Genomic DNA, 26,686 nt, shown 5'->3' on the forward strand with positions numbered 1-26,686 from the left:
TCTAATTTTCTGAGATTGTAGATTTGGGGTTTTCATGAGCTGTAAGCCATAATCATCACAGTTATGACACATCATGGCTTGAACTATCTTGGTTTGCATGTAATGAGTCTATCTCATATATTAGGTTCACCTTTTAAGTTGCATTACTGAAATAAATGAACTTTTGCACGATATTCTAATTTTTCGAGTTTCACCTGTACACACATAAGTCTTGAAACTAGAATTTGTAGCTTCGGAACTGGGAAGGCGTTTGAGCCAGTTACTCTCCATTTAAGAAGCAACTGTACTTTATTTTCTGAAACATATGTATGTGCTGTGCCTGACACTCCTCTGCAAACAACCTGTGCCTTTAGTACCCAACTCTACACATGAAGGCCCTTATGTGTATGAAAATAGAGGACCCTAAATGATAACATGGGAAATATAGGAGGACCCTAAATGATAACATGGGAAATATAGTACGGAAGGGAGAAGAGTCTGTTAAGCGAGAGCCCTCTGCTTTTAAGGATGGGAAATATTTTAAAGAATGCTGCTGCCCTTGAAAAATATGGCTGAGTTTGCAAAGCAGAGTTGTGTTTACATTGGAAATGCATCTAGGATTCTTGTGAACCCATCACTCAACCAAACAGTGATCAGCCTTATAATGCTTTCAGGGGGAAGGAATCATAAATCCAGCCACTCTCCCTCTGCCTTGCCAGCCACAGCACTGTCAAATGAAGCATGTCATGATGATATGTCTGAAATGGTCTACTCGACGGTCTCCTGCTCGAGCAGGGGGCTGGACTAGAAGATCTCCGAGGTCCCTTCCAACTCTGTTAATTCTGTTTGACGTTCTATAACCTAAAACTCAACCAGTGTGGAAACAGGAACAGCTGCAGGAGTGTGGTGCAACAACCTCAGCATAATCCCGCAGCAGGTCTTAAATCTTTCCATCCAGGATATTTCCTTCTTTCCACATTACACATTCCTGTCAGAATACAATTATATTTCATTTCTAGTTATCTACTCTGGGAAAAACCCATTTCTGCTCTCTCTGGATTCTGTCATACTACGAAGGGGAAGGGGGATGAGCAGGGGGGTTTTATGGCTCTCACTTCCTTCATTAAAACTTCAAAAGGACTGGATGTTGATTCTCACCAAGAGGACTGACCATAACAATATGGCCATCGCCTTTCATCTACTCTCTCTGAAGTGTAAGGAAAAAGGGGGGAACAAGGATCGTCGCCCGGAAGAACTGTGGGGTGGGGGGCTGCTTGGGAACGCTTAAAACATTGAAGGATGGGAGAGAATTTCTCAGATCCTGTCTAGCACGCCTGCAATCATTTTCTCTTAATAAAGTTGCCTGTTGGAAAAGATATTCCAAGAGTTCTGTCTTCTTAAGATGTAAAGTGAGGTGGGTCCCCTTGGTAGAATTACAAAGGTAACCCAACAGAGAGAGGAAAAAAATGAACTGTTCATAATCCTTCTTAATTAATCAAGGAACAATTAACCAACCTGAATACTCAATAACTTCCTCAGGTGACTTTCCTTCCACCTCGCGGGCAATATCATCTATGTCGTCACGGCCATATTTTTCATTAGCTTTAATAAACTGGTTGAAGTCTCTTTTGTTCCAGTTTGTAAAACCCTGTTAAAAGAAGAAGTTGTTTTTGCCAGATCTTGCATCTTAAAAGAGGACACATTTAGATTTGCTCATTAATGCCGCGATACAATGTCACATAATAATTACAGGGGTTAATGATCTTGCAGTATTTCCACAAACATCTATTATCCGGGGTTTATTACTCAAGTCAAAAAAAAAAAAGCTGAGTTATTTTTGAGCACATCTTCTCACGCTTAAGGGAGAGAAGTTGTTCTATTCATGCTTGTAAATGGCAAATCTCCAGAGAGACAAAGTTCAGTCCGAATCTTAGCGGGCTTTCACTTGTATCACACTTGAACAATTACAAGTAAGTAACCCCCCCAAAAAATATATGTAAGAATATGAGGGCATTTGTCCAGATGTCACAGGCAATCTTCTGGAACTAAATGCAGGAACATTCTGTTTCAAACACTTACAAAGCAAATGGTGAATGAAATTAACACCTGGAAGGGTAGAAAATCCCCAGTTCCCATGCATACTTTTGATAAAATTGGGGGGGGGGGGGAGGAAAGAGATTTAAGAAAAAAACCCTCCTGCTAAGTATGGAAGAAATATAAACAAAAACTTGGCACTAAAAATAGTTCCTTAAACATCATTAAACTTTTAAACCATTAAATGCGGAACCTCTAAAGACTCATTTATCGGAGAGGCAAATGTCAAATATTTGATACGGTGTGCCACTGATAATCAGTATTTGACCAACTGCAGAAATACTGTAAAATGCTATATATATATGTGACACTTATTTGAAATCTACTGAAAACCAGCTATTCTACACAACGAACATTTCCTTCACCCAGAAAGAACCGCTACTCTGATGGAAGAATCTCTGCTCTTAAATACAAGTTTCCTTCTATTTAGGAACTATCCTTCCAAACCCCTTGTCTAAAACAACAAATAAGCAGCGAGAAAGGAGTTGGTACTTTTTGAAGCATGGATTAACATCAGCATGACTCCCATTAGCTACAGGTAGTTCTTTACTTACAACAGATTATCTAGTGCAGGGGTAGGCAACCTTGGCTCTTTTATGACTCGTGGACTTCAACTCCCAGAATTCCTGAGCCAGCTCAGGAATTCTGGGAGTTGAAGTCCACGAGTCATAAAAGAGCCAAAGTTGCCCACCCCTGATCTAGTGACTCTTCAAAGCTACAACGGCACCCCCAAAAAGTGACTTATGACCGTTTTTCACACTTGCGGCCGTTGCAGCATCCCCGTGGTCACGTGATCAAAATTCAGACGCTTGGCAACTGTCTCGTATTTATGACGGTCGCCGTGTCCCGGGGTCATGTGATCCCCTTTTGCGACCTTCTGACAAGCAAAGTGAATGGGGAAGCCAGATTCACTTAACAACTGGGTTACTAACTTAACAGCTGCAGTGGTCCACTTAACAACTGTGGCAAGGAAAAGTCATAAAATGGGGCAACATTCACTTAACAAATGTCTCACTTAACAGAAATTTGGGGCTCGATTGTCAAGGACTACATCTATTTGGATTTGCTAATGTCATTCTATTTTTGAATGGAGGAAGATTCAACACCATGCATATAAATTTGGGATTAAGCTCTACGAAGCTCCCCGATTCTATCTCATAGAAGACTCGCCTATAGAAAGCTCAATTCAGGGGTGTGCAAAGCCTTTCATATATCACCTGTCTCAAGGTTGAAATGTTCTTCTGAGCACAAAATAGCCATCTTCAGCCAGAAACAGTCTAAGAATTCGGAAATGTTTCAAGCTCCAACTTTTTTTCGTCTTAAAATACTTGCCAAATGCAGAGAGTAGCATGTTTTACAAGTGAAATTTAAAACATTTTGCATATCCACAGTCTTTTCCAAGCTGAAGCCAATTTCGGGAGACTTTAGGGATACATCCATGTTGGTCTTGTTGCAGCAATACAGAAGTGGCTTTCCACGGGCTTCTTGCGGGATAATTTTCTTTAAATTTTCCCGGTCCGGCCTACAAACCTGGAATTCTCTGTAGGAATCTCTACCACGTACTACTCAGACTCAATTCTATTTGAACTTCAGAACCCAGACAATATCAACCATCTGCTGCCATCTGCTGAGACAGCTGTATATTTTTAGATAATAGCTGAAATGCTCACTTTTACATCAAGGTGTATTTCTTAGTTTTTACTGATGTTCTACCATTTTGGGGTTAGTCACATTTTTTTTTATTATCAAAGTTTGTTTCTCGCTCTGTCAGTATAACTAAACTGAACTGGTTTTTATACACCTATCTTTTTACATTTTACATTTGTCTGTTTCCGTTTTTCTAAGTCTACAAAATACATGGACAAAAGTTTGTAATTTGTCACAACATTTTTTTTACAAATGAGAGAGACATCTCTAATCCTTGGATCTGGTTGATACTGTATTTTCGTTGTAAGATTCACTTCATCTGACACTGGCAATTTAAATGATCAAAAGGCAATTAAGTCAACCTTTCAAAAGGAGGATTCAAGTATACGTATCCTTAATATAGAAGTCTAACTGCTATTGCTATTGCTAATATAGGATATTTTAAGATAAGATGATGATGATAAGATAAGATAAGATAAGATAAGATAAGATAAGATAAGATAAGATACCCTTTATTGTCATTTTTTTACTGTGGGCACAACGGCACACATCAAAAATGAAATTTAGTTGCCCGCTCTCAAAGTGGTCACCACGATGTAAAAAAGATGTTGAGACTCTAGAAAGAGTACAGAGAAGAGCAACAAAGATGATCAGGGGACTGGAGGCTAAAACATATAAGGAACGGTTGCTGGAATTGGGTATGTCTAGTTTAACAAAGAGAAGGACGAAGGGGGACATGATAGTAATGTTCCAGTATCTCAGGGGCTGCCCCAAAGAAGAGGGAGTCAAGCTATTCTCCAAAGCGCCTGAAGGCAGGACAAGAAGCAACGGATGGAAACTAATCAAGGAGAGAAGCAACCTAGAACTAAGGAGAAACTTCCTGTCCATGAGAACAATTAACCAGTGGAACAACCTGCCTCCAGAAGCAGTGAATCCTCCAACACTGGAAGTTTTTAAGAAGAGACTGGACAGCCATTTGTCCGAAATGGTATAGGGTTACCTGCCTGAGCAGGGGGTTGGACTCAATGACCTCCAAGGTCCCTTCCAACTTTATTATTATTATTATCACTTATATGCCATGTCCTGGATGGAAGGGAGTGAACTGCCAATAATCTTTTCTGCCATCCTCACCACTCTCTGCACCGCCTTCCTCTCCGAAGCAGGGATGCTTCCAAACCAAGCAGGGATGCTTCCGAAGCAGGGATGCTCCCGATATATAGCATTTTACAGTATTTCTGCAGTTGGTCAAACACTGATTATCAGTGGCATACTGTATCAAACCAGACAATAATGCCATATGACAGGATGCTCCCGATCGTCCCTCTGTAGAAAGTGGTCAGGACAGGGGAAGGAAGATGTGCTTTTCTCATGCAACACAGAAAATGCAGGCGCTGCTGGGCCCGCTTCACAAGTGTCTCACTGTTGAGCAACCAAGCCAGCCCATTCATTAGCTGCACACCCAGAAGCTCAATACTGCTAACCTCCTCCTCAGGTGAATCATTAATACACAGAAGTGTGTGGCTGTGCCTGCCCTTTCTGAAATCCACAATGTAGTTTTTCCTACATTTAGAACAACCCTGTTTTTGTTACACAGGTTCACCAAACCCTCTACCTCCTTGTGGTAAGCACCCTCATTGTCATCCTGAAAAAGGCCCACAACTGTTGTATCAAAGAATGGGGTAAAATTTACTTAACAAATGTCTCACTCTCAGCAACAGAAATTTTGGGCTGTAAGTTGAGGACTACCTGTATTGATGATGTTACCTAGTTTGGATCATGAAACGTCTGCAAGAAAACAACCAAGCCCAGAGCATCAAGGACCCCTCATTTCAACCCTGAGCTACAAATATTCTTCTTTAGTGGTAGCTTTTTGTTTTCAGCTGGGGCTTCCTCCATTATTTATATTTTCCTGCTCCAACAGCTGTAGGGGATGGCTGTCATTTTAGGGTCAATAACATTATCTTGTTTAGGGGAGGATGTGTGTGAGTTTTAATGTAAAATATCTGCATTAAATATCGCATTTATGTCCCCTTCCCCCTTTGGGGGATGGAGTGTTTGGGGGGGGGGACTGCATGTAGTCCTGCCAACTCTGGCTTCGAGTCAACGCAATTACAAATTAATCCATATGATCAGACAGCATTTGCAGTTTTCCAGGGGACAATTACGGTAATGTCTTGCACAGCAAGTAGACGGGTTCATAATCACAGCTTTTTCTTCTTCTTCTTCTTCTTTTTTTTTCCTAACAAAAAATAAAGCCAGAAGCTACAGTAGATACCTGGGTGAGCAGCCTTTCTTTCTCTTCGGCCTCTTCGGAAGAAAGAGGAGCCGATTCGTCAATCTTCCGCTGTTCTTCCTTCTGCACCTGAGCTGCATTTGGAAGGTCAGGGTTTCTGGGGACCTAAAACCAGCAATGAAATGAATGAATGGTTAAGAGAGCCAACGCTATTAAAGGTTCTGGATAGAGGCCTATCCAGCTGCCTTTATGGCCTGTCTCCGAAACGCCAAAAGGCGAGATGGATGCATTTTCCCCCCCATCTGCTGGGGATTTGTTAAGGGAAGAAATATTTCTCCGGCAATAGTAGAGAAACATTCTTTTTTACTTGTGTTTACAGGCCTCAGAAAGTTCTCCGGGCGAGATGAACATAACCTATCATAACTCATCTCTTTCCCTTGCCCCCTCGATGGCTTGCAGGCACTTGTTCCACCCAAGTGTACCAGTAACAGCAATACATAAGTGGCCAAGATGTGTCCAGAGCTCTTTTTAAAGTTTCCAAAAACCTCTGGGTATCATGAATATAGGTGTGTGTGTGTGTGTGTGTGTGTGTGTGTGTAGAAGACACAGCAGGAATACAAACCGTCCAGTGCTTAGGCACTGAAGAAGTGACTTGTGTAATAACCTCTATCCTGTTTGGAACAGGCCAGTGCTACAAAACATTGATTTTAACAATGATGCATATATAAATCCGGAGGGGGTGGGGTGGGGGGGAGAGAATTATTTAATATTTCAATATTATTTCTTTAATGATAAGGGTGCAGTTTCTTACCTTATAGCCTATCGTCTTCCGATAATAGAGGATTTCTTTTTCGAGAAGTTCAAATAACCGGGGCGGAAAGAACTGGAAATCTTGAATATTCGGCTGCTTTGGTGGTCGTGGAGCCTTCGAAATGAAACATGTGTGGTATCAGTGCTTGTGTTCTCGTTTTTATTTGCGTATTCATGAAAATGAATATATTAGCTCTTTGGGTAACAGGGAAGGTTAAACGGCTCACCTTTGGGATTTTAGGCTCACTGACCCGCAGAGCCTCTCGAAAATAGGCATCCACAGCATAGTTGGCTTTGCGTTCTCGTTTTGGAGGCTCGATCCACTCCATCATGCTCAGCTAGAAAAAATAAATACACTCATTAAAACGGTAGGGAATAGATTGACGGGTTCTTGCTAACACGGGTGCTTCTTTACAAAAACCTGAACAAATTGCTGTGCTGTATCGCTTCTGAATAGAAGGATGCCTTTTTTTAAATATTGAAATGTGAATAGTAAAAACTTCCTTGCCATATGTTAAACCACAGCAGTACTGAATTTGAGAAAATTAGGAAACAAAAGCCCACATACATTATTTCACATGCATGAGCTTGGGTGACAACTTCCTTCAGAGAAACAAAAATTAATCGCCTTCATGGGACTCGTTTGAGAATTCCATGATGAACTTGACTAGGATACATTTTCACATGCATCCATCGCCTGGACCCAAGTACAATTAACTTTTGGGCCACTTTCAGGCATCCTACACTGGTTGGACTATGCTTATTGCATGCATTAACAGCAAAATTAATGGGGGACAGACATTTGGTAATTAAAGAAAAAACAATAATGGTTTGATTTAATGCTGACTGGGGGACTCTGGGAATTGAAGTCCGTACATCTTAAAAGTTGCCAATGTTCTAGATCAGGGGTAGGCAACTTGTAGTTCAAAAGCAATTTTATAGACATTTACATCAGAAAATTGTGGCGATGGACTATAACTCTTTGATTGTTATGGGAGATTGGAATGGTGTTCTGGATACGTTAAAAGATAAAAAAACAACTTCTAAGGATGCAACCCTTTCCAGATTACCTAAGTCCTTTTTTGCTATGAAAGATGACTTAGAATTAACGGATGTCTGGAGGTCACAACACATCAATGAACGTGATTTTACTTTTTTTTCTCATAGACATGATTCTTNCAGTGTAAAAAAAAATAATAGTTTCAAACAAAGAGCGAGACAGTCATATTGATTTGACTTGACCAAAAATATGTGGATAGAAAAATGTAAAATGTAAACAGACAAAGGCAAAAAGATTCAGATGTTTTATGTACCTGTTTTCAAACATTAAACAGTGTTGTAAAAAAAATGTTTACTCTCTCTGTAGAGATTAGGAACCTTCTGGTTGATACTGTATTTTCGTTGTAAGATTCACTTCATCTGACACTGGCAATTTAAATGATCAAAAGGCAATTAAGTCAACCTTTCAAAAGGAGGATTCAAGTATACGTATCCTTAATATAGAAGTCTAACTGCTATTGCTATTGCTAATATAGGATATTTTAAGATAAGATGATAAGATAAGATAAGATAAGATAAGATAAGATAAGATAACCTTTATTGTCATTTTTTTACTGTGGGCACAACGGCACACATCAAAAATGAAATTTAGTTGCCCGCTCTCAAAGTGGTCACCACGATGTAAAAAAGATGCTGAGACTCTAGAAAGAGTACAGAGAAGAGCAACAAAGATGATTAGGGGACTGGAGGCTAAAACATATGAGGAACGGTTGCTGGAATTGGGTTTGTCTAGTTTAACAAAGAGAAGGACGAGGGGGGACATGATAGCAGTGTTCCAGTATCTCAGGGACTGCCACAAAGAAGAGGGAGTCAAGCTATTCTCCAAGGTGCCTGAAGGCAGGACGAGAAGCAACGGATGGAAACTAACCAAGGAGAGAAGCAACCTAGAACTAAGGAGAAACTTCCTGACAGTTAGAACAATTAACCAGTGGAACAACCTGCCTCCAGAAGCGGTGAATGCTCCAACACTGGAAGTTTTTAAGAAGAGACTGGACAGCCATTTGTCTGAAATGGTATAGGGATACCTGCCTGAGCAGGGGGTTGGACTCAATGACCTCCAAGGTCCCTTCCAACTTTATTATTATTATTATCACTTATATGCCATGTCCTGGATGGAAGGGAGTGAACTGCCAATAATCTTTTCTGCCATCCTCACCACTTTCTGCACTGCCTTCCTGTCTGAAGCAGGGATGCTTCCAAACCAGACAATAATGCCATATGACAGGATGCTCCCGATCGTCCCTCTGTAGAAAGTGGTCAGGACAGGGGAAGGAAGATGTGCTTTTCTCAGGCGACGCAGAAAATGCAGGCGCTGCAGTGCCCGCTTCACCAGTGTCTCACTGTTGAGCGACCAAGCCAGCCCATTCATTAGCTGCACACCCAGAAGCTCAATACTGCTAACCTCCTCCTCCTCAGGTGAATCATTAATACACAGAAGTGTGTGGCTGTGCCTGCCCTTTCTGAAATCCACAATGTAGTTTTTCCTACATTTAGAACAACCCTGTTTTTGTTACACAGGTTCACCAAACCCTCTACCTCCTTGTGGTAAGCACCCTCATTGTCATCCTGAAAAAGGCCCACAACTGTTGTATCAAAGAATGGGGTAAAATTTACTTAACAAATGTCTCACTCTCAGCAACAGAAATTTTGGGCTGTAAGTTGAGGACTACCTGTATTGATGATGTTACCTAGTTTGGATCATGAAACGTCTGCAAGAAAACAACCAAGCCCAGAGCATCAGGGACCCCTCATTTCAACCCTGAGCTACAAATATTCTTCTTTAGTGGTAGCTTTTTTTTTCCAGCTGGGGCTTCCTCCATTATTTATATTTTCCTGTTCCAACAGCTGTAGGGGATGGCTGTCATTTTAGGGTCAATAACATTATCTTGTTTAGGGGCGGATGTGCGAGTTTTAATGTAAAATATCTGCAATAAATATCGCATTTATGTCCCCTTCCCCCTTTGGGGGATGGAGTGCTTGGGGGGGGGACTGCATGTAGTCCTGCCAACTCTGGCTTCGAGTCAACGCAATTACAAATTAATCCATATGATCAGACAGCATTTGCAGTTTTCCAGGGGACAATTATGGTAATGTCTTGCACAGCAAGTAGACGGGTTCATAATCACAGCTTTTTCTTCTTCTTCTTCTTTTTTTTCCTAACAAAAAATAAAGCCAGAAGCTAGATACCTGGGTGAGCAGCCTTTCTTTCTCTTCGGCCTCTTCGGCAGAAAGAGGAGCCGATTCATCAATCTTCCGCTGTTCTTCCTTCTGCACCTGAGCTGCATTTGGAAGGTCAGGGTTTCTGGGGACCTAAAACCAGCAATGAAATGAATGAATGGTTAAGAGAGCCAACGCTATTAAAGGTTCTGGATAGAGGCCTATCCGGCTGCCTTTATGGCCTGTCTCCGAAACGCCAAAAGGCGAGATGGATGCATTTTTCCCCCCATCTGCTGGGGATTTGTTAAGGGAAGAAATATTTCTCCGGCAATAGTAGAGAAACATTCTTTTTTACTTGTGTTTACAGGCCTCAGAAAGTTCTCCGGGCGAGATGAACATAACCTATCATAACTCATCTCTTTCCCTTGCCCCCTCGATGGCTTGCAGGCACTTGTTCCACCCAAGTGTACCAGTAACAGCAATACATAAGTGGCCAAGATGTGTCCAGAGCTCTTTTTAAAGTTTCCAAAAACCTCTGGGTATCATGAATATAGGTGTGTGTGTGTGTGTGTGTGTGTGTGTGTGTGTGTGTAGAAGACACAGCAGGAATACAAACCGTCCAGTGCTTAGGCACTGAAGAAGTGACTTGTGTAATAACCTCTATCCTGTTTGGAACAGGCCAGTGCTACAAAACATTGATTTTAACAATGATGCATATATAAATCCAGAGGGGGTGGGGTGGGGGGAGAGAATTATTTAATATTTGGATATTATTTCTTTAATGTTAAGGGTGTAGTTTCTTACCTTATAGCCTATCGTCTTCCGATAATAGAGGATTTCTTTTTCAAGAAGTTCAAATAACCGGGGCGGAAAGAACTGGAAATCTTGAATATTCGGCTGCTTTGGTGGTCGTGGAGCCTTCGAAATGAAACATGTGTGGTATCAGTGCTTGTGTTCTCGTTTTTATTTGCGTATTCATGAAAATGAATATATTAGCTCTTTGGGTAACAGGGAAGGTTAAACAGCTCACCTTTGGGATTTTAGGCTCACTGACCCGCAGAGCCTCTCGAAAATAGGCATCCACAGCATAGTTGGCTTTGCGTTCTCGTTTTGGAGGCTCGATCCACTCCATCATGCTCAGCTAGAAAAAATAAATACACTCATTAAAACGGTAGGGAATAGATTGACGGGTTCTTGCTAACACGGGTGCTTCTTTACAAAAACCTGAACAAATTGCTGTGCTGTATCGCTTCTGAATAGAAGGATGTCTTTTTTTAAATATTGAAATGTGAATAGTAAAAACTTCCTTGCCATATGTTAAACCACAGCAGTACTGAATTTGAGAAAATTAGGAAACAAAAGCCCACATACATTATTTCACATGCATGAGCTTGGGTGACAACTTTCTTCAGAGAAACAAAAATTAATTGCCTTCATGGGACTCGTTTGAGAATTCCATGATGAACTTGACTAGGATACATTTTCACATGCATCCATCGCCTGGACCCAAGTACAATTAACTTTTGGACCACTTTCAGGCATCCTACATTCTACACTGGTTGGACTATGCTTATTGCATGCATTAACAGCAAAATTAACGGGGGACAGACATTTGGTAATTAAAGAAATAATAATAATGGTTTGATTTAATGCTGACTGGGGGACTCTGGGAATTGAAGTCCGTACATCTTAAAAGTTGCCAATGTTCTAGATCAGGGGTAGGCAACCTTGGCTCTTTTATGACTCGTGGACCTCAACTCCCAGAATTCCTGAGCCAGCATGGCTGGCTCAGGAATTCTGGGAGTTGAAGTCCACGAGTCATAAAAGAGCCAAGGTTGCCTACCCCTGTTCTAGATATTACTGGATTAAATCTTCCTCTGTTTCTGTCCATTGGCAATGCAGGCTGATCTGAAGATTTAACAGAATAATAGAGCTGGAAGGGACCTTGGAGATCTTCTAGTCCAACCCCGTTCAAGCAGGAAACCCTTTACCCATTCCAGACAAGTGGGTATCCAATCTCTTCGTAAAAAACCTCAGTGATGAAGCACCTACAACTTCTGAAGGCAAGCCGTTTCACTGGTTGATTGTTCTCACTGTTAGGAAATTTCTCCTTAGTTCTAGGTTTGATTAGTTTCCATCCATTGTTTCTTGTCCTGCCTTGTGGTGCTTTGGAAAATAGGTTGACCCCTCTTCTTTGTGGCAGCCCCTCAAATATTGGACCAGTGCTATCATGTCACCCCTAGTCCTTCTTTTCACTAGACTAGATAAACCCAAATCCTGCAACCGTTTTTCATGTTTTAGTCTCCAGCCCTTTTGATTGTTTTTGTTCTCCTTTCTGCACTCTTTCCAGAGTCTCAACATCTTTTTTACAATATTGTAACCAAAGCTGGGTGCAGTATTCTAAGTGTGGTCTCACTGAGGCTTTATAAACATCCAGTGCTTATTTTAAGAAGTTTATGATCCTACTGAAATCAAAAGTCATTCTCTGTAATGCAATTCATGCAACTGCAATGCCACATATATATATATTAAAAATATACCTTTTGCTTCCCTCTATAATCTTCCCCTTCAAAATTGTACAAACTCATTTCAGTCTCCATTGTGAAGTTCCGCAGAGAGCTTTCGCCCATTTTTTGCAAGCGTTCGTTCATTTCAGCTGTCTACAGAAAGTCACAAGGACCAAAAGAAAAAAGAAAAAAGAAAGAAAGAGAACATATTTTTAGAAATGTCTTTTTCATGTATATAAATACTATGGCTGATTTTAATCAGTCTGTATGAAAAGTTAGCTAACCCAAGAGATGTTGTTGTTTTTTCTTGGTTAGTTCCGAGCTGATATTTATTACAGATAGCAGAAGAAAAAATAAATAAACAAGGCACAGTGATTTATGTTCCACATTATCTCACCTTTTTTTCACCTCTTTCTAAAATAGTAGTAATGTCTTCATCAGTCAGTTCACTGTCTTTGGAAGCGAATACGTGAGTTGCTCCATGACGGATCATTTGCAACATTTCGTCTTTTGCTAGTTTGTTAGACTGCTGATCGATAAGCCTTCCTAATACATAAAACACAGAGAAGTTTAACTCCAAACCCGTTCTGAGTTCTATACTAGAATTATAAAGTCATATCCTTCTCTAAGCAGGCTATTTAATAAAATCACGGTTAAAAAAGTGGAAGTATAACAACAAATTTAAATACTTCATCTTATTGCCAAATCTGAAGTAACGATTTATGGAAGGGATTGACTATGCCCTGTGCAATTTAAGGTGAGCACAAATGATATTACCCAACTTTAACAGGACCATTAAATTTTAACTGATCAGCAACAAGTAGCAAGCAAAGCACTTATTTGGCACTGAAGTCACATCCAAAATAGAAAACAGAGTCAGACACTGAACCATTCACATAATAAAACTGTATTCATATAATTTAGGTAGAACTTTAAACAAATAAGGTAGAAATTCCTTTGCCAGAAGGCATCAGAAATGTGCAACATTTTTGTTCAGATGTGAAAAACACTTAACAGGTAATCCTCAACTTACAACTATTCATTTAGTGACCATTTGAAGTTACAATAGCACTGAAACAAGTGACCTATGACTGTTTTTCACACTTATGACCGTTGTAGCATCCCCAAGGTCATGTGATCAAAATTTAGATGCTTGGCAACTGGCATGTACTTATGACGGTTGCAGTGTGCCCTTTTGCGACCTTCTGACACGCAAAGTCAAGGGGGAAGCCGGATTCGCTTAACAACCCTGTTACTAATTTAACAACTGCAGGGATTCACTTAATAATTGTGGCAAGAAAGGTCGTAAAATGGGGCAAAGCTCACTTAACAACTGTCTCACTTAACAATAGAAATTTTGGGCTCAATTGTGGTGAACTGTTGTCAGTCGAGGGCTAGCTCTAACTGCTTACATCAGGGGTGTTTTCCCAACTTCCCAACTTTTAAGACTTGTGGACTTCAACTCCCAGAATTCCCTAGCCAGCCATGCTGGGAGTTGAAGTCCACAAGTCTTGAAAGTTGCCACAGTTGGGAAAACACCCCTGGCTTACATCCTCCATCTTTGTCTGTTCCAATTCCTAATAATAATAATAATAATAATAATAATAATAATAATAATAATAATAATAATAATAATAATAATAATAATAATAATAATAATAATAATAATAATAATAAGAAGAAGAAGAAGAAGAAGAAGAAGAAGAAGAAGAAGTAGTAGTAGTAGTAGTAGTAGTAGTAGTAGTAGTAGTAGTAGTAGGAAGGTACCTTGGAGGTCATCTAGTCCAACCCCCTGCTCAGGCAGGAAACCCTATACCATTTCGGACAAATGGCTGTCCAGTCTCTTCTTAAAAACTTCCAGTGTTGGAGCATTCACCGCTTCTGGAGGCAGGTTGTTCCACTGGTAAATTGTTCTAACTGTCAGGAAGTTTCTCCTTAGTTCTAGGTTGCTTCTCTCCTTGATTAGTTTCCACCCGTTGCTTCTTGTCCTGCCTTCAGGTGCTTTGGAGAATAACTTGACTCCCTCTTCTTTGGGGCAGCCCCTGAGATATTGGAACACTGCTATCATGTCCCCCCTAGTCCTTCTCTTCATTAAATCAGACATACCCAATTCCAGCAACCGTTCCTCGTATGTTTTAGCCTCCTTTCCCCTGATCATCTTTGTTGCTCTTCTCTGCACTCTTTCTAGAGTCTCAGCATCTTTTTTTACATCATGGTGACCAAAATTACAAGGAATGAAACAGCTTTTTTTCCAGCTTCACTACCGAACGCTATTGGCCAGATCCTGGCTTCCCTTGATTTTATCTCTGGATACCATAAACATATTAAACAGTACCTTGTTGAATAACAATGGAGTCCAGCCTCAGTTTTATCTCGGCTCTTTCTACTATCCTCTCTTCAACAGTGTTGTCAGTGATAAGTCGAAATACCCGCACAGGCTTTTTCTGGCCGATCCGATGGGCACGATCCTAATCACGGTAAATTAATAAAGGTGCAAGTGAAAAGATGTTGAAGGCCAAGACAAAGGCGAACGTATCATCATTTAGTCTAGCTTAATTAACCCTTATGAGAAGGAAGGACTCACTGGAGAAGAGCCTAATGCTGGGAAAGATGGAGGGCAAGAGAAGAAGGGGACGACAGAGAATGAGGTGGCTGGATGGAGTCATTGAAGCAGGAGGCGTGAGCTTAAATGGACTCCAGAAGATGGTAGAGGACAGGAAGGCCTGGAGGAACATTGTCCATGGGGTCACGATGGGTCGGACACGACTTCGCAACTAACAACAACAAAATTAACCCTTCAAATGCAATATTTACATAACATGTTTTTTTTAATTAGTTTATCTGAAGGAGTGCAACCGGCCAGAAATGTACCTTACCATCGCTTGTAGATCGACTTGTGGGTTCCAGTCTGAATCATAGAGGATCACAACATCAGCTGTCGCTAAATTAATCCCCAGGCCTCCGGCTCTTGTACTCAACATAAAAACGAACTTCCTACTGTTTGGAGCATTAAAGGTGTCTATTGCTTCCTAAAAAAAAAAAAAAGGAGGAGGAGGAGGAGGGGGGGGAGAGATTATATTAAAAATACTGTTTCCTGGAAGGGATCAAGAATCTGTTTTTTTTTCTGCCTTGTTTCTAAAATAGTTACATCTTAAATTGCCATATTTGATTCTAATTTCTTTTTTAAAATGTATTGTATCCCAATTTCATTTTAAACTGTATTTTATTTCTATTTTATCCTAAATTACGTTTTAACTAATTCCATTCTAAACTGTTTTTACTGCATTTTAGTATGTGTGTTTGGAACTCTGCACCTGGATATGGCCCACAAAATGGGCTAATCAATAAAGATTTTTTTAAAAATAGTTACAGGGACAAACCCGGCCATGATAGAAACATGGTGAATCAAAACTCTTTCCTTTACACCTCCAAGCAGTTCTACAAGCAACCCGATCCCCAGCCTATGAATTACAGAGATCGCCAAACACCACAGGTGACTCTCACCGGCATCCTTTGTAAATGCACCTTTTATTTTCCCTTAAAGTGATACAGGTAGTCTTCGGCTTGCAGCCATTCATTTAACTACCATTCAAAGTTACGACAGTACTGAAAAAGATGTTTTACGAGCTTTCCCTGCCCTTATCAACTTGCAGAAGGTTGGAATTTAAGCACTTGGCAACCATCATGTATTTACAATGATTGCCACATGCCAGGGTCAGGTGATCACCCTTTTCAACCTTCCCAGTGGGTTTCCAACACGTAAAGTCAACAGGAGAAGCTGCAGTCACTTAACAACTGTGTGATTCGGTTAACAACCATGGCAAAAAAAAGTTCATAAAACCAGGTAGAACTGCCTTAACGGCCGCATCGCTTAGGGAGGGAAGTTCCAGTTCCAATCGTGGTTTTAAGGGCTGCCTGTAGTTGAAACTCAAACCAGAAAGTTGAATGATACGACAGAATGCCATAATGACCAATTAATCTCTGTTTATAAGGCCTGACAGAAGATAAGACCACTGACACAGCACGTTGGCCCTCGGGGAAAACAGCGAAGAAATGTTAGTTGTTACACAGCCTGTGTTCAGGACAGAACAAAATACAAATTCTTCCCACCTCTCTCTCCTCGTGTGGCGTTTGCCCATCCAAGCGGCAATATTCATAACCTCGCCACATGCAGTAGTCTTCCAATATATCCAATAAGCGAGTCATTTGGCTAAAAACAAGAACTCTGGAATCTGAGGGACAAATGAGGGAGAGAAGCACCTTTAACTACACTCGCGGTAATGATAATGAGAAGATCTACATTAAATAGGTATGACCGAGAATGAATGAACATTTACCGATATCAGTTAGGACCAATGAACAATGGCTAACTTTGGTGGATCTTCTCAACTGAATCTGGAATTATTTATTTATGTATTAAATTCACAGGCCACTCAACTGCATCCCAACAGGGCAATTCTTTTCATTAATTTATCCATTCATTCATTTCTATCCCACCTCTATTATTTTTACAAATAACTCAAGGCTGCAAACATGTCCAACAAACCTTCCTTCTCTTCTTTTCCCCACAACAACAACCCTGAGGTGAGTTGGCCGGAGAAAGAGGGACTGACCCAAAGTCACCCAGCTGGCTTTCGTGGCTAAGGTGGGAACTTGAACTCGGGGGTCTCCCATTTTCTAGCCTGGTATCTTAACCACTAGTCCAGGGGTAGGCAACCTTGGCTCTTTTATGACTCATGGACTTCAATTCCCAGAATTCCTGAGCCACCCATGCTGAGGGGAAAGGGAGAGGTTTCCAAGATGAGCCATGCTGGCTCAGGAATTCTGGGAGTTGAAGCCCACAAGTCATGAAGGGGTCATAGTTCCCCCATGCTGGCTCAGGAATTCTGGGAGTTGAAGTCCACGAGTCATGAAGGGGTCATAGTTCCCCCATGCTGGCTCAGGAATTCTGGGAGTTGAAGCCCACAAGTCATGAAGGGGTCATAGTTCCCCCATGCTGACTCAGGAATTCTGGGAGTTGAAGTCCACGAGTCATAAAAGAGCCAAGGTTGCCTACCCCTGCACTAGACAAAACACTATTTACTGGCAATGTATAAGACAATTAAAAATACGATGATATGGAAATTGTGCAGAACAAAAGTCCGGGGGGGGGGAGACAGAATGCCACAACAAAGTCTCACAAGGGGTCCCACTAGCCCAAAACTGGGAGGGAAGGGAAGGAGAGAAGTCTGTCTTACCCTGTTCTTTGAGTTTCGATAGTAATTTGTCCAGGGCAACCATTTTGCCACTATTGCTCACTAGATGAGTATCGGTGGTGTAAGGAGGGCCTGGTTCAGCCCCGTCAAACAGGTAGGGGTGATTGCAACACTTCCTCAGCTGCATCAGGATGTTCAACAACCGCATCTTGTCCATTTTGCCCGCTGAGTTTAAGATATCGATGTCTTTCATCAGGATCTTGGTATACCTGTAAGGTGAATGGCATCATTTAATAATAAAGGAACAACACATTGTTTGAATGCATAAAGGATGAAAGAGACTCGGTGTATTAAGATTAAAACTTTGGCTCTCCCCTTTCTCAAGTCAAATTCCCGCGTTGTTTCTCTGAACATCGAGAAACAGTAAAACTTTTTTTTTTTAATCAATTCCCAACCTATCGGCTTTACAGAGGAAAAAAAGAGGAAAAAAGAGCCAACACATCTTTTTGGGGAATACTAATCTAGTGATAATAGTAACTTGAATTTTAGTATTTAGCAAATGTCAAAGGTTTGGTGTAGAGTTGGGGTTACAAGAAAAATCTTGTAATGTAGATTAATGCTCTATTATTGTCCCAGACTAAAGTGGGAAACGGAAAAAAGAACTATAGCTTAAGCTAAAATAGCTTACTTAAAATTTATCCAATCCAATCATACACATAGAAAAACCTAAAAGAAATATTAAGGATGGCTTAAAAGAGTTTCCAGGTACATTAATATATTCAACTGCCAGTTGTTTTAATAAGGACCACCTTGCTTCCGTCACATAATCAGTGTATCATTCTCCTGTTATAAGATTTTTTTTAAAAAAAAATTACCATTCCCTCTGCATTTTGCTGAGTCCCAGATAAATTTTTACTTCTTTTTTAGGAGGCAAGCTTTTTTCCACTTCAGCTTTTATGCGCCTTAGCAGAAATGGTTTCAAAACCTGAAAAAAAAACAATAGAAACATGGGGAACATTTTAGTGATATCCCAGATTCTTCAGATATTTCTCCCTGAACAGGAGTCCTCAACATATGGCAAAGAGGGCTGAAATTTTGGTTGTAATTTGTGGTCATGTGTCAAGGTGCCATGTGACTGGACTCAATTTTACGACTGTTTTTACATTGGTTGTAAAGAAAGACACTACAGTCATTAAGCAAAGCCAAAGAGCATTAAGTGAATCCATTGTTTGGAATGGGCATATTTGCTGGAAACTGGGAAAAATGTCACAACTTGTGGTCAAATAACTGCAGGATGTTGCAACCGGTTGTAAATGTGAGCCAGCTGCCAAAATGCAATCATGTGACCATGAGGGTGTAGGGTAGCAGTCATAACTTCAAGAACAGGATGTAAGTAGGTTTAAGTCTGTTGTTAACTCTGAACGGTTGTTCAACAACTGGCTGTAAGTCAAGCTTAGAGTGAAGGTTCTGCCATCTTCCTTACATACCAGACTACATTGCCCATAATCCCCAGTTTTGCTAATAGTATAGGAATTGTGTAAACTCCTTTCATTTTTAATTGCGGAAATTGGTTGCTTCGCTTTTAAAAAAAGGAGATCTATTCCTTCAAAATAGATAATTGGTATTTTGTACACTTCTCATATATACAGATTAGAATGTGATTTGTTTTAAAAACAAGTATTTACAAAAAACTATAAGCAAGTCAGATGTAGTAGTAAATATTTATCAATTTAAAAAATCCTCCCAAACATATAAAAAACAGGAGGAGAGTGGCACCTCACACATCAATAAAAAAGCAATAAATTAAAAGTGCATGTACGTTTTATCAACTGTAAGTCCTTTTTTAAAAAAAAATCTTCACCAAAGGAGAAATGAGATGAGCCCTGGAAAAGGAGTTTTAAAGCCTAGATTTGAACACCATAATAGTTTCACTGACAGTCACACACTGCCTCAACCATGTGCTGCCCAGTCTCCGATGCATGGAAGTTGGGCCAATAAACTTCTATCAGGAAATACTACCATACTTACTGCATGAAGTCTTTCGACAAGTTTTTGATCACCAAGACAATTTTTAGTATCAAACCACGAGTCAAAGTCCTGCAGATGTAAAAATGTATTTTACTTTTATGTTTGTAATTTCAATTTTCTCAGTGCTTAGGTTAGCTCAAACAGAAATTATAGGACACAAACATATATAGATATCAATATATCTATGTCGAATTCTTCCGTCCCATACTACGTAAAACATAATCTTTGCTTTGAAATCATAGTTGTGCCACAAATGTACGTCACCAACTGCAATTGGAAAAAGGGAGGAATCTAAACTAATGTAAGGTTAGGGCACAAGTATATTTTGCTCTAAGGAAGGGAAAACTCAACACAAGTATATCAATTGTACAGTGGCAACCCTTGATTTTGTAGTACATGTTGTTCCACCTGAAAATAAGACCATATCTGCTTCTATTTCTCAAGGCAAATGTAATCCAGCCATTTTTTCTCTTATCAGTGATGCACCTGCTGGAAAATAAGTTCAAAATACCAATATCAATCAGAATAGAGCTAGAAGGAACCTTGGAGGTCTTCTAGTCCAACCCCCTGCTCAAGCAGGAGACCCTACACCATTTCAGATAAATGGTTGTCCAGTATCTACTTAAAAACTTCCAATGATGAAGCACCCACAACTTCTGAAGGCAAGGAGTTCGGCTGCTTGAATGTTCTCAATGTTCGGACATTTCTCCTTAATTCCACGTTGCTTCTCTCCTTGATTTAGTTTCCTTCTTTGTTTCTTGTCCTGCCCTCTAGTGCTTTGGAAAATAGGATGACCCCTCTTCTTTGTGGCAGCCCCCCAACTACTGAAATACTGCTATCATGTCACCCGCTAGTCCTTCTTTTCTCTAGACTAGCCATACCCAATTCCTCAACAATCCAACAGCATACATAATTACACATGGCTATATCAGAAGAAAAAACATAGCAAGGATACATTGCAGGTTAGCCAAGATTTATCAGACTGATTCTTGACCTGAGCATTCCTACCTACAGCAATTATTCCTCTAGGTTCTTATGTAACCTCGTTATGAGCTGCTTCCATGAACTTGATTATTTACCTGTCTCTCACCATCATTCTTATTTCTTCTTTCTCCTCTGTTATAAGCCATTGTAGTAAAATGTAAAAGCAAATGCAGTGATTTGAAGGTAAAACCTAGTTTGCTGTGAAATGTGTAATTTAAATAACTGAAAGACTTCAATGTCAAACCCAGTCTCACCTCTGCAGAATTAAAGACATCTGGTAAAAGGAAATTGAGCAATGCCCACAGCTCATGAAGATTATTCTGTAAAGGGGTTCCTGTTAAGAGCAAGCGATTTGTCGTCTTGAATTCACGGACAATCTCCGATAGCTAAGAAAAAAAAACAATGAAGAGCTTTTATTGCCAATATATTCCAAAGATACATTTTTATAAACACTAACTCTGAGATTTGGAAAACAAACTTCTGGTCTATTATAATTTCTTAAAATATTCTTACAGACAAATTGAATACATCGGGTGAAATCTTACTCTAAAATGTATTTTGTGTTCTACAAAGAACTTTACAAAACAATGTCACATCAAAAGGGCCGGAAAGACTTTCAAGCGTTCATCCAACTAAAATGAACTCCAGATCATTCTAACTAGAAGAAGACACCTTGGGCCTATTCAAGCTGAATAGATAAGTTTTCCATTGTCAAGGATGACTCTTCCAGAGTTTTTGCTAGTTTTTGCACCAGTCTCAGGAACGTTCATGGCATCCTTAAGTACACAGTCAACAGGAAGCAGGGGTAGATCAAAAGGGCCACTCAGCTGTTCAAAATGTCTGAAGGTCACAACTGAGCACAGACTGGTGCTGGGGCAAACAATTTTTTTACAAGAAATAACCCAACATGTGAAGTTTCTTCTATGAACTCTCCAGGGTCCTGAAATTGTAAAGGTTCAGTTCTGTTCATCTGGTTCCACTCTTCGCTAGTTGCCATTTCACTTATTGTATTCCTCAGCCAGTCCAAGCAAGCTGAAAGTTGAATATACCAAACAGTTTCCCTTCCCTCCAAAAGAGTGAGCAAGATTCTTCTCCTTTCTTCGCTGCTTACCGAATAGAAGTAAAACTTACCTTGGATTTTTCATTTTTTATCCGATGAGCTTCATCAATCACCAGATACCGCCAGTTAAATTTTTTGAAAACGGACTTTTCCTTAATGACCATTTCGTAGGAGGTCACACACACATCCCACTCTCCAGGCATCATAACATCACGGATGAAAGCAGCCTGGGTGAAAAACACACATAAAACAAACTCTCTGATAGAACCAGCTTAGAAAACTGCGACAATGACCGTCTAGCAATGCAATCTCAGAGAAAAAGAGCCTCCAGAAGAAACAGAAATATGAACTTTTAGAAGTAATTAACACATTTAGATCATTCACTCTAGTAAATAGGTATTAAATAATATGAAAAATGCATTCCTGCCTGCATGGGGAAAGGGAGATATCTGTTCTTCAAAGGATACTAGCAGTGATGTTAAAACAAAGTTTTTTCCCCTTATAACAGGAGAAACAGTATTTTCCTAGAAAACAGCAGACTTAGCCATTGAATAGCATGTCTGTACTCTGAACAGCGGATGAATCCAATACAAAAATAAGTCATTTACACCTAAATTAACCTGAATATAGCTAGTATTTCTATCAAGCCATACATGTAATAGGTTCATCTCTTTGCCACATTAAAAAGTATATGCCGTATTAATTTCTGCAACTCCGAGTTGTTGCACCAAAGAGTTCAGAGAGACACAACATTGGGACTTCGCTTTTCACCACTGCTTTAATGCTATTTATAAAAATATTTTTAAAGGTTTAATCTGCAGTCTTTTTACAACAATCAATTAACCGTTTTATACTCTGAAACAATGTTTTTCCACATTGGCAACTTTAACATATATATGGACTTCGACTCCCAGAATCCCCCAGCCAGCATGCTGGCTGGGGAATTCTGAGAATCGAAGTCCACATAGCTTCTATCTTGAAATCTGCAGAAGTTGCAAACAAAGACTTCTGGGAACATTACATTCTGACTTCCAGTGTAAATCAACAGCTGACTGAGTAAAAGTGACACTTACTCTGGCATCCTTGTCTCCAATAAGGCAAACTGCCCGTAATGTTGGAACCCAGCGTTTAAATTCGTTCATCCAGTTGTGCAAAGTTGATTTGGGCACCAGAACCATGTGTGGACCGGGGATGTTTCGATAATGCTTCAGATAGCCCAGCAATGCAATTGTCTGTAATGTCTTTCCTAGACCCTACGAGAGTTTTAAAAACAGTATTTAAATGTTACGCATCTCTTTTTAACAGCTCTGAAATAATCTCCATCCATAATCATGCATAAAGGAAGCCGCTGATCACGGTATGATCTATGGAGTCAAAATCCGCCATAATTTCAATATATTGCGATATACAAATTACTATTCTGATTAGCATTTGTTTCCAGACAATAAAATAACTTCTTGAGAACGATCCTCTGTAATTCATAAGAAATATTACGCAGAATGAAATGTTTAATTACAATTCACTCTGAGCCACGCTGCAACTGAATATTTTAGCTGCGGTTTGTATTATTGTTATGCATTATGTATTCCTTCCTTCGCTTTATATTCATGACTCTTTGGGATATCAGCTGCTTGGTTAAATTTTTGCATGCAAAAAAGGATACGATGCATTAAAAAATAATGCTACAGTCATAATTGCCCAAAACTCCCACTATCTGGCTTTTTTTAAAAAAAAGAGAGTGAGAGAGGGACCTACAAAATATGATACAAAGACGCACAAAAGAATAAGAAGACCCTCATCCTGCTAGAACCACAGATTTCCATCTTGCCTGTTTCCCTATATATGATTTGTTGGATATCATAAAAAGAATGTGAAACCTGGACTCAGATGATCAACAACCCACGAGCTAATAAATGCCAGACTTATTACAATGGAATATGAAATTAGGAGGAGTTTGGTGGTAACTATTCTGACTAAACACATTTTGTTATCAGATATGTAGATTGGGTAGGTCAATGTAGGTTTTAAATTTAGGGTCTAGTCACTCTATGCATCTGATAAAGTGAGTTGCAGCTCACAAATGCTCATACCTTTTAACAAAGCGTGTTAGTCATAAAACATGGCCCTAGACAACTCCTGATATATTTTTTTGCCATCATAAAATAATGTGTCTCCTCCCACAGTGGGGCATGAAGAAGAGCTCTATAGCCAAAATAGCTGTTTATCAAATATTTTTAAGAGCTTGGTGACTAGACTAACAGTAAACTCACGGCTCTTGAATTTTTTTCCCCTTATCTTATCTGAAAACTACATTCGCAAAGGTAAGTTTTTTACCATTTCATCTGCCAAGATGCCATTTACGCCATTTTCATACAAGGAGATCATCCAATTCAAGCCCCTAACTTGATAGTCCCGCAGTGTTCCTCCTTTAACATCTGCAGAAACATAAAGCAAGCCTTGGTTATTCTGTAATTGAGTTTAACATATCTATGAAAAGCAGAGATAATGACCAATTGGAACACTCACAAGAAGGAGATTCCTCAAATCGGACGCACACGTTTGAGGTTTTCCGGCTTTCCGAAAGCAGTTCCTCGTCTTCCTCTTGTTCTGTCCTCCTGTGACGATAGCTAAAAAAGAAAACCCAACACATGTGCATTTGGGACAAATTCCTTGTGTGACTAATCACACTTGGCCAAATAAAGTATTCTGTTCTGATCTGTTCTAGTCTAGTCTAGTCTAGTCCAGTCCAGTCCATCTTCCTACTCCTATTCCATTCTAATTATTTTGTCAATGTTGCTCCTAATTGTTGTTACCGTTCCAACTGTTCTGTTCTGATCTGTTCTAGTCTAGTCCAGTCCAGTCCAGTTCAGTCCAGTCCAGTCCATCTTCCTATTCCTTTCTAATTATTTTTGTCAATGTCACCCCTAATTGTTGTTAACGTTCCAACTGTTTGTCACTGACTTGACCTGAAATACAAGTGCTGAGCTGGATACAAACATCTCTTCAAACTGAGGTCAGTTCCTCTCATTCATACATGTATTCATGCAATATTCATGACTCCTTAGGATATCAGCTGCTTGGTTAAATTTTTGCATGCAAAAAAGGATACGCTGCATTAAAAAATAATGCTGCGGTCATAATTGCCCAAAACTCCCACTATCCGACTTTTTTTTTTTTAAAAAAAAAGAGAGAGTGAGAGAGCAAAGTCAAGCGGGAAACCAGATTCACTTAACAACCTTGTTACTAACTTAACAACTGCAGTGATTCCCTTAACAACTGTGGCAAGAAAGGTAGTCAAATAGAGCAAAATTCACTTCACAACCGTCTCACTTAGCAACAGAGGCGTTGGGCTCGATTGTGTTCATAAGTCGAGGACCACCTGTACATGCAATACATTTTAAGGTGTAAATATAATCTCAACGTCACTTTAAAAATAATTTAGAAACAATGCGTACTCTCCTGCTGAAAGCAAGCTCTGCTTCTCATCCTTCTTTACCCGTGGTCGTCCCAGTTTCACTTTGAGGGGAGAGGTGGGCGATTTCTGGGCCGCAGGTTGAATGAAGTGGGCAAAAAGTTCTGTCTGCTTTAGCAGGAATTCAAATCGTTTGGCTCGATCCGTTTTCTACAGCCCATACAAGAAAAGCAAAATAAGACAAGCTATGATTTAGGAAAGCAACCCTGAACTCATATACAGAGGGGGAAAGAGCGTTTGACTCTTCCTAACTCAAAATTACATTCTCTTCCAAACTTCTTCACTGCAAACCTGCGAGGAATGAAGAATGGGTTCCGCAAGACTTAAGGGTCCAGTTGTCAGGGTTCCGGCTAATGAAACACGCACTGCACCGAACAGTTATTTTGCTAGCATTTCCCCTCCCATATTCTGCTGTCATGATTTACATTCTCCAATTAGTTTGAAGGGCAAAGGTTCTCTTCCGTCCTCTTTCGAGGGCTTTTCCCTCCTCCCTCATTCTCCTCTGAATTAACTCTAAAAGTACCAGACAGTTCAGCATAATTTGTCAAAGCAAGAATATTCAATATTAGCAGCGTTGACACCAGTTCAATGTAGAGATTAGGAAAAATATGCAGTCAGACAGCAAGTGCATTAATTGCCCCTTCTAGCCCAACTGTGGTTTTCTCGGGAAGGGAGAGTCTAAAATATAGACTATGATCTCAAAAAGATAACCAAGATTGTAATCTCCACCCAGCTCACAAATGGGCTGTAAGCATTTTTAGTTGTAACTCTCTTTCCAACCTGGAATCATTTAACTTCAATCTCTATGAAGCAGGGGTGTCAAACTCGCAACGTCACGTGACGTGTCGCCACGTATCGTGACTTTTTTTCCCATTGCCGGCATTGGGATGAGCGCGGTTTCGCCATGACGCATCCAGCCCGTGGGCCGGCAATTTGACACCTCTGCTATAAAGGAATAGTTAGTAGCCATACATGATGAAGGGGATGAGATTTTAGTCCAAGATCCACGGAAGGTGCCCAGGCTGTAATGCACCTATCTTTCATGACAAAGATTGCTAAAACAGGCAGGGACGAAATTTTGTCTGGATGACGTTCTCTGATTCGGACAACTTGGACATGATACTAAATGAAATGACTAGTATTGATTCCTGATCATCTAAACCAGGAACCTGTTCAGCAATTCCAAAGGTTATGGAAAGAGGGCAGCTCTGAAACTCTGCAAATATCCTGAACTATGATCAGATGGCAAGGATAGTCTGATTTAAGGACAACCATGCTGATTATTAACATCTCCTCCTTTCCTCGCTGGAACATTTTATGCAAGAATTCTGGAGCATTGTCTAACACAGTGTTTCTCAACCGTGACCATTTTAAGGCATGTGGACTTCAACTCCCAGAATTCCACAGCCAGCAATGCTGGCTGTGGAATTCTGGGAGTTGAAGTCCACATGCCTTAAAATT

General features: G+C 40.1%; 1 protein-coding gene across 1 annotated transcript in view; it reads right to left on the bottom strand.

Moving 5' to 3' along the window:
- Positions 1-26,686, bottom strand: part of LOC107303108 (probable global transcription activator SNF2L1) — a 48,523-nt gene that overhangs the window by 18,076 nt on the left and 3,761 nt on the right. Inside the window, exons 3-23 of the mRNA XM_015832307.1 lie at positions 25,209-25,375; positions 24,280-24,380; positions 24,088-24,188; positions 22,827-23,006; positions 21,825-21,980; positions 20,948-21,079; positions 19,710-19,778; positions 18,557-18,666; positions 17,724-17,950; positions 16,597-16,718; positions 15,363-15,515; positions 14,822-14,954; positions 12,884-13,032; positions 12,520-12,639; positions 11,010-11,120; positions 10,784-10,897; positions 10,010-10,132; positions 6,991-7,101; positions 6,765-6,878; positions 5,996-6,118; positions 1,495-1,627 (exon numbers count right to left, since the gene is read on the bottom strand). Coding sequence (XP_015687793.1) covers positions 1,495-1,627; positions 5,996-6,118; positions 6,765-6,878; positions 6,991-7,101; positions 10,010-10,132; positions 10,784-10,897; positions 11,010-11,120; positions 12,520-12,639; positions 12,884-13,032; positions 14,822-14,954; positions 15,363-15,515; positions 16,597-16,718; positions 17,724-17,950; positions 18,557-18,666; positions 19,710-19,778; positions 20,948-21,079; positions 21,825-21,980; positions 22,827-23,006; positions 24,088-24,188; positions 24,280-24,380; positions 25,209-25,375 — 2,749 coding nt within the window. The remainder of the gene's footprint in view (positions 1-1,494; positions 1,628-5,995; positions 6,119-6,764; positions 6,879-6,990; positions 7,102-10,009; positions 10,133-10,783; positions 10,898-11,009; positions 11,121-12,519; positions 12,640-12,883; positions 13,033-14,821; positions 14,955-15,362; positions 15,516-16,596; positions 16,719-17,723; positions 17,951-18,556; positions 18,667-19,709; positions 19,779-20,947; positions 21,080-21,824; positions 21,981-22,826; positions 23,007-24,087; positions 24,189-24,279; positions 24,381-25,208; positions 25,376-26,686) is intronic.

Source organism: Protobothrops mucrosquamatus, unplaced genomic scaffold (assembly GCF_001527695.2).
Source record: "Protobothrops mucrosquamatus isolate PMUCROS unplaced genomic scaffold, P.Mucros_1.0 scaffold_25, whole genome shotgun sequence".
Classification (NCBI taxonomy): Eukaryota; Metazoa; Chordata; class Lepidosauria; order Squamata; family Viperidae; genus Protobothrops; species Protobothrops mucrosquamatus.